Here is an 8,820-nt window from a genome sequence, read left to right as displayed (position 1 = left end):
AACAAGGATTATAAATTTTGACAGCTCCATATCGCAGGACCAGAAGTCCACCGTACAATACCCGTAAAATCCCGTGCGGGGATTGCGCAATGCCATCTCAATATTGTTACAGTGTACGGGCTCACGATTTAAAAAAATTGTGAAAAGGTACAGTTTGACAAAATCGTTGAGACTGCGGAGGGCTTAAATAAGTACGATTAGGTGCAATTTCGCACGGCCACCGTCTACCCACATTCAGACGCCGTACGAAAAGGGAATTACGGGTAGTATACGTGCACCATTCATCGCATTTCAAATGTTACCTAGGCTTTAATTTTTACTACTTTGTGGAAATAGGCAAATTAACTTTTTACAGGTGTTTCGTTGTAAAGGAATTGACTTCAGATGCAGCTGTGCTAAAGTGCCCCGTTAATACAGATAAGTTTATTATTGTGTTAGTTGCACCTCTGTATTATTATGTTTATGGGGATGCTATATTTAGCTCTCAATAAAAACCCCGCGAAGTATCGAGGAACTTACGACGAAAGGTAACATAAAGGAAAAACATGAAGGGATTGTGCCTTTTTGTGCTGCTCTGTGTGGCTCCATATTCAACAAAAGGTAGGTAGTAAAACTGAAGATTTACGATGCTTGTGTGTTAGTCATCTTAAAATTATTTCAGCTTGTCCTAGGCCGAAACTATAGATAGGGGCATGCGTCCTCCTCAAATCCCACGCCTCAATGTATTAACATTAATGGCACATTCCTCATCGAAACAAAATAACTCTTGATCATTACTCTTTAATGGGTATGAAGTAAAAAAGCTTCATTTTGGCAGGGAGGGGTCTCATAATTACTTCTTGGTATAAATGCTTAGCAATCGATTGAGTTAAGATGGATCATTGCAGAAAATTTCATAAACAGACATGACCTCATTTTACTGGTCCGAACTCGATGAAATACCCAAGCTATAGTCGTAACAATTTAAGACTTGTCTACGTCCAAACAACACAAATGCAAAAAGCTAGTATTATAAGATCCGAACCAAATGAAGACGTAAAGTGTAGTTGGGAATGATACACCGTGATTTTTGTCAATCGTCACAGGCTAAAATGCTTCATAAGATAAAAGTAATATCTCTATTCTTTTTTCTGATAATATAGGTGGAGAGGCTACATTAGTCGATTAAATGAATGAATTATACTCTGTATTATACAGGAAGTACCGGCGGCTACAGGCAACACCACGGAGAATAATGAAGACGTGCTGTTGTACTGCTTTTTGTAACATCAAATTGATCTGATGGATGTCAACACAAAACACAAACACAAATGAGTGAACTTGTATTTTACAATATAAACCAATTACATTGATTGATACATCACATTTTATCACATCAGATAACATTATGGCACTCAACACTAAAATCTACTCTTCGGAATACAAACTGAATAATTGAGGGATTTATTGTTAAACATTTCCCAGGATTTTTAATGTAGTTCTTTAATGTTATTCTTTATTCTTATTATATAGGTTTAGAGGCTACATTAGCTGAATTACCTTCTAATGGGTTGGTCATGAATCCTGAAAGCGGCATCCCACCAGCAGTGGACCTTGTGTGCAGTTACACAGTAGATCCCGGAGAGACGATGCAGGTCGTGTATTTCTACAAAGATGGAACGACTGATTCAGACCAAATAGTGGCAATAGTAATAGCTGACGGAAGTTTCCGGCAGACGAACTCCTTTGCCACTAGAACTGACGTGACGGTTACAGCCTCTGATCCATCATTCACGGTGACAATTGGCATAGTCACGTTGGCAGATGAGGGAAGCTATTACTGCAAAGTAACCACCATACTTAGTAATCCCATGGCAATAACCCCAGCGCAGACCCTCAAATTAGTATGTAAGTAAAACAATGACATTCACACGCATAGAAATGGAATGTTTTTGCCAAAAAAATCTTTTTACAGATATAGTATGATTGCATAATGTTAGAATCAACCGGGAGGAGAGGCAGTCTTAAAAAGGTGTTGATTCACATTTCTAAATAATAAAATTCCGATTTAAACCTGCGTGTTCTTTACACATAGAATATAAGCCCTTTTCAACCCACCTATTAGTTTCCATAAGCGCAATTATCAAATCATGATTGCAATCCCTGTTCGAATTCAAACTATTACTGCAAAAATGGTACCATACTCAATAATCCAACTATTACAACTCCAGCAGAGGGTCTTAAAATAATACAATTATGTAAGTAAATGTGAAAATATCAACTAAGTTGTAACTGATCTTTATTAGTATGTTGAGTACATGCATGTTGAGTAGGTTGGCTGCATATAGGGCCAAGCTATACAGTTTTTTGTTTTGATTGAGAGTAATAAGAACTTACAGTAACAGAAAAGCTAATACAAAATATATAATTAAACACACCATACGTGGAAAAAAAAAAACACGGAAAGAACCTAAATGTACCCCGAAAGACAGTTTCGTCTTTAGGATCTTATTTGCTTTTGCTTACACATTCTGCACTGCCAGAGGATATAGGCTATGGTGAGGGGAAGAAGTCTCAAAATGTTGATCTGCCATTTTGTGTCCCAATACCGTCTCAAAGTTTTTTCGTGCTATCATACATGTATGTAGGCTATCAGAGTATTCCTTGGTCGTAACACCTAACAAGATATCAGGACAATTCCCCCCGGTCAACCCCCCCCCCCCCCTGACAATCCCACCCCCCAGGACAATTCCCTCCCTGGACGATGCCCCCAGAAGAATATAGATTTATATACAAGTATAAAGTAAAAAGTATGCATTTCAAACCTTTTCATCCATTTTATGAAAATCTCTTAGTGTGATCATAGAAGTAGAGACTTCTCTGGTGTGATGTTGCAACTCGACGACAGATAAAATAATTTCATTAAACAAATTATTTTCACGGAGTACAAGTCCGAAAAATATTAGAATTAGAAGTACAGATAATTTTATCAAAACCTGATCAAAGTAAATCTCCAGGTAGAGGTGGGTTAAACAGATGATCTCACTCGTCCATGTAACCCTTGATAATTTTACTGTTACCCTTAATTGCCTCATTACTCCCTTTAATTTAGATGCACATACATATAACGCGACAAGAGTTAAGCATTAAGCCTCAACTAACTAACGTTCATTTTTAAACAACAACGAGAAAAAAACCGCCCTGTCATAGTTATGAGACAAACTGCTTAAAATAGACCATTATGCTGTGGGAAAAATCCCCCGTTTTTTAGAGCGCACAATTGGTGATGAGAAGAAAATATTCAAAAATAAATGAAAAAATTTATATAAACAACAGAATAGAAGAAAATATATAGCAGTGGCGCAAGGGCAAATGAACTCCAGCGTGGTACAGGGGGAAGTCTGACAGTGTGTATTAACAGTGTAAGACATCGGTTACAGAGGAGTGGGGGGGGTGGGGGGGTACTTTAGCTCGTAATCTATTGTTATCTTTTTCTCAAACAAGGTAAAACCATGCCTTTACAATTACTGTGTGTCCGACTGCAGTAAAGAAACGTCCTGTCGAACCGCTTTTGCTATATTTAAGTACACTAGAGACTTGTTTTAGATCACTGTAGTGAGAAAGCATACGAACGACACTGGGCAATAACAGTCAAGTATATAATTGACATCTTATCGTTTAGATGCACATACATATAACGCGATGAGAGCTAAGCATTAAAGCTCGTTAACGTCCATTATTAATCAACGACAAGAAAAAAGGGCGCCATGTCATAGTTATGAGACAAATTGCTAAATCCCTCGTTTCTCAGAGCGTACAATGGGTGATGAGATGATAATTTTCAAAAATAGATGAAAATATTTTTATATTTAATATTGTTATATTAACAACAGAATAAGAGAAACAAGGGCGATTGTACTCCAGCGTGGAACAGTGGGCAGTCTGACAGTGTGTATTAACAGTGTAAGACATCGGTTAAAGAGGAGGGGGGTCTTACTATAGGTCGCAATTTATTGTAAAACGCGATTGTTATATTTTCTCAAACAAGGTAAAATCATGCCTTTACAATTACTGTGTCTGCCGTGTAGCTGCCGTGAAGAAACGTCCTGTCGAACAGATTTTGCTACACTTACATACACGAGCGACTTGTTTTAGATCACTGTAGTAAGAAAGCATACGTGCGACACCCGGGCAATAACTAGCCTAGTATAAAATTGACATTTTATCGTTTAGATGCAAATACATTTAACGCGATAAGAGTTAAGCATTAAGCCTCGACAAACTAACGTTCATTTTTAAACAACAACGAGAAAAAAAACCCTGAAATAGTTATGAGACAAATTGCTTAAAATAGATCATTATGCTTGGGAAAAATCCCCCGTTTATATAAACAACAGAATAGGAGAAAATATCTAGCGGTGGCGCAATCACTACGCCAGAGAGACGAACCGACAAATCGGCGATTTTACGGAGTAATTATATATGCTCACCATACCATTCATGTCACTGGCCTTTACCTAGTAGTAATAGAAAGGGACGGACATAAAAATAGGGTGGACCTCCATTTCTCTGACTAATGTAAACATCGATTAAAGAAGAGGGGGTTCTTATTGTGCTCGCAATTTATTGTTAAACGCGATCGTTATCTTTTCTCAAACAAGGTAAAACCATGCATTTACAATTACTGTGTGTCTGCATGACTGCCGTGAAGAAACGTCCTGTCGAACAGATTTTGCTATATTTAAATGCGCTAGCGACTTGTTTTAGATCACTGTAGTGAGAAAGCACATGTGCGACACCGGGCAATCACAGTCAAGTATAGAATTGACATCTTAACGTTTAGATGTACATACATATAACGCGATGAGAGCTAAGCATTAAACCTCCAAACTAACGTCCATTTTTAAGCAACAGCGACAAAAAAGGGCGCCCTGTCATAATTATGAGCTAACAAATTGCTTTAAAAATTATTCTGCTGTGGGCAAAAACCCATCCGTTTGTCAGAGCTCACGATGGATAATGAGATGAAAATATTTAAAATTAAATGAAAAGGTTTATATAAACAACAGAATAAGAGAAAATATCTAGCATTGGTGCAACGACAAGTCAACTCCAGCGTGCAACAGGGGAAGCCTGACAGTGTGACAACACTATATGAAAATACGGTGAATTAACAGTCTAAGAGCTCGGTTAAAGAGGAGAAGTGATCTCACAATAGCTGGCAATCTGTTGTTAAGCGCGATAGCTATCATATCTCTTAAACAAACTTAAACCAGGCCTTAACAGTAAGATTGTTAAAAAAAGATTAGTGATGTAAAATAATAATGGTAATTCAACGGTGACGATAGAGAATTTGTCATTCACAAAATTAATAAAATAAGACTGACTCAAGCCAATTGTCCATATCAAATAAATATTTTTAGTAATTGAGGCTACAAACCAGCTTGTTCTGTAAATATTATTTTTAAAAATGATGTTGCTTTCTTTGTTACTTTTAATCTTTATTTTTTACACAGGTCTTGATGATGGATATTTGTGTACTGAACATCTTTAAACTTCAAAACTTTTTTTGCCATAAACTGTGCCTTTATGAAAATGCTATTCGCTGCTTATTCCTCATTCATTACCATTCATAATTTATAAGTACTATTTGCAATAAGAGACAGGGTGAATTGCTGATCATGATGATGTACGATTCTGATGCTTATGCATGTTAATCAAACAAACGATACTTAGTTCAATTTTTGACTACGGAACACGTCATGTTGAATGAAATAAGCAGTTTGCTAGCATTCTTTAAACATGATCAGCTGGACAGTTTCATGATCAGCTGGACAGTTTCAAACTTTGCTACGGGAGGCGGTTTAGAAGCATGGGTTCTAGCCTCTTAAAGCTATAATCCTATCGCCGCAACAAACCATAGGGACCTTCTGGCTGATTTATCCCGCTGTTAGTTACACTTAGTTACAGCGGATTGTTGTGCTCGCGCTGGATCACAGATACCTGCGTCATGGTGTTCACTCGCCTAAACTATTGTGTTTTTGCGTTCGAATTTTCGAATTGTGAAGGGATTTATACGTCTCTTCTATTGACAGGATACGGATTAACACTTTTCAAACGTTTTTAAAACATTATACAACGAAAACATAATTATTACTACCACCGTATTCCTGGGGGGGGGGGGGGGGGGGGGGGGGGGGGGGCGTCCATGGGGAATTGTCGTAGAATCATCTTACAATCATTTATTGTATAATGTCGAACCAAAAAATTACGCACAGTTTCTCTTGAATCATAACTGCAAGTGATATCGATGAAACTCGCTCAGAACAGGGACTGGAATTTAAAAATGTTTTGAAGCACTTTTGAATATCCTTTATGACTTTACGTAAATTTGTTAAGAATATGATCGAAATATCGTGCACATAACCCGCCTTCTATAGCTGTAAATATTATGAATTATTGGACAATGATATTACAATGCATTCAGTTTTATGACCGTTAGTGAATCAATTCCCGCACGAAAATGCAGTAGTATCGACGTAGCAAAAAAGCATTAACGCAGTAGTGGTGTGGAGCATATTTGCAGTAGAAATGCAGCATAGCTTACTGCAATTCTACTCCAAAAAGTACAGAGAGGAGCATTAATGCAGTGGGTTAGCAGCATGATAGAAGCATGTTTCAAATATGCTAATTAGCTCCCAAATCGAAGCAGATTTGAAGCAAGTTTGCAGTATGATTGCAGTACTTTACTGCGGTTTGCAGTAGTCTACTGCACTGTAGTAGATAATCTAATGCGTTTTCTTGCGGGAAGGCATTCAGCGAAATCCAGACTGGCACAAATTCACGTCCTTTATATATTTGGTTGAATCCCATACCAAAATTTTAAATATTGCATTATGATTTGAAAGTTTGAACTGGAGTAGTTTCAGCTATTTTTAGATTATCAGACCCTTACAGAAATGTTCCCCCCTTTGACCCTAATTGTGTTGTCTTTTTTCAAATTTTTAATAAGTTATACGAAAGCTTAGGGACATGCTGACATAGGGCAGTCCCAGAATTAATCTCTTTCTTTTTTTTTCATTTAGATCGACCTAATCCACCCCGGATTACACGAGGACCCCAAGTTGCCACAGATACCTACCGGGTGACTTGTTCTTCTGATGGCGGCAGACCAGCACCTGAGATAAGATGGTTTAAAGTAAAGAGTTCTGACCAGATGCAGGTCACGTTAAATGAAACCTCTGGAAATGAGCAAAACCAGGGAGACACCTTTCTGGTCGAAAGTGCAGTTGACGTGATGGCAACCCAAGCAGATCCAGTGGAATTAATTTGCCAGCTATTGCATGACTCACTTATAAGTCAGACCACGACAAAAATCACGGTGCCTGAAAGTGCTGGTATGTAGAAATTTGTTGATCGAATGAGTTTTCTATGCCAAAAGCTAAAGAGAAAATATCAGTATATCGCTAATTAGACTCGAGACACTTGCCAGGGTAGTGGACCCTTAAAAAAAATCAGAAAAAATACTTCGATGCTTACCGACTTCGTGCTTCATTTTAGCGCTGTACTTTTTTGAAGCATCCCTCTTTGCAATTGCATGGGCTGTACTTATCACTGCATAACTGGTGACTATATACATAATTGCAGTTCTTAACAGGCTAGAATGTGGTTGGATTTGAAGTATCTTTTTTCAAACTGAATCAGAAAAAAACATACTTCGATGCTTACCGACTTCGTCCTTCATTTAAGCGTTGCACTTTTTGAAGCATTCCGCTTTGCAATAGGCTGTACTTGTCACTGCATAACTGGTGACTATACATAATTGCAGTTCTTAACAGACTAGAAGGTGATTGGATATTGAGTATCGTTTTAATGTTTTCTTCCAGGTCCTTCAACGGCCACCACAGAAAACATTACAAATTCGACAGGTAAGTGGCATTTGTAATACATTTGTTTTCTTGTGATTCAAAATATTCCGTTGTTGTGTTTGACACTTTCCTATGGAACCCTTTGCCGGTTGACTGGTGGATTTCTTATCAGCTGTTAATATCATTCTATCTGTAGTCTAGTTTTGGATGTGATTATGACATCATAGTTGTGAATTGTCACGTCATAGTTTTGTCGTTACAATCTCATTTGGATAAACAATACGATTGATTGTTGAATAAGTGCATTAAGGTCTGATAGAAGAGGAAAATTTGAACTTTTTCCTCCAGCAACTTTATGACAAGATTTCAGGAATATCTGTCAGGATTATCGAGGCGTAGAAGCTTATTGCAGGCCTTTAGAAGAACAAATTGTTAAAATATCTGAGTCAAAATTGAAATGACTGGTCAGTTATTTCAAACAAAATCAAAACTTAACCAATAATGTTATAAAATAACGATTCGAAGTGCAGGGAATGTACTGCTGTTTGCAAATCTAAATCTATCTGACGAAAGGACCTAAATGTGCCTTTCTCTGCTTTAAAATAATTAAGTGGCTGGAAGATTTGTCAACTTAATCTTTTCATAAACAACATGGAGATCGCCTCCATAGACTCTTCAAGTGACGCAGGTTTTCAAAAGGTGAAGAACAAAAGCGACTTCATACGTCATTTTTTAACCAAGGTGATAATAAATTCTACATCAACGATACAACAAAAAATTCATACCTCTTTAATAATCATGGTGCTACCCTTTTTTATGACAAGGATCGTAAAATTGCCTTCTGCATGGTAGAAGTACTTGGCCCCCGATTAAAGTGTTTGATGTTATAGTTGAATGAAAAGACAATAAAATGACATGACCTTATTTACCTCTCTGCTACTACGTTTGTAAATTTTGTGAACTTTTTAGTAAT

At 37.3% G+C, this 8,820-nt stretch overlaps 1 protein-coding gene across 3 annotated transcripts in view; it reads left to right on the top strand.

Annotated features, from left to right (window-relative positions):
• Positions 1–8,820, top strand: part of LOC106154668 (uncharacterized) — a 33,276-nt gene continuing 24,456 nt past the window's right edge. Inside the window, exons 1-4 of one of the 3 annotated variants that reach the window (XM_087018583.1) lie at positions 1–600; positions 1,513–1,887; positions 7,065–7,376; positions 7,866–7,907. In XM_087018583.1, the coding sequence (XP_086874709.1) occupies positions 546–600; positions 1,513–1,887; positions 7,065–7,376; positions 7,866–7,907 (784 nt within the window). In that variant the 5' untranslated portion in view covers positions 1–545. The remainder of the gene's footprint in view (positions 601–1,512; positions 1,888–7,064; positions 7,377–7,865; positions 7,908–8,820) is intronic. The other 2 variants (XM_087018585.1, XM_087018582.1) reach the window with 2 other exon arrangements.

Source organism: Lingula anatina, chromosome 7, assembly GCF_051362555.1.
Source record: "Lingula anatina isolate TDL-2025a chromosome 7, LinAna3.0, whole genome shotgun sequence".
NCBI classification, from domain to species: Eukaryota; Metazoa; Brachiopoda; class Lingulata; order Lingulida; family Lingulidae; genus Lingula; species Lingula anatina.
Note: the sequence above shows the minus strand (reverse complement) of the source record. Positions and strands in the feature narration are given on the sequence as shown.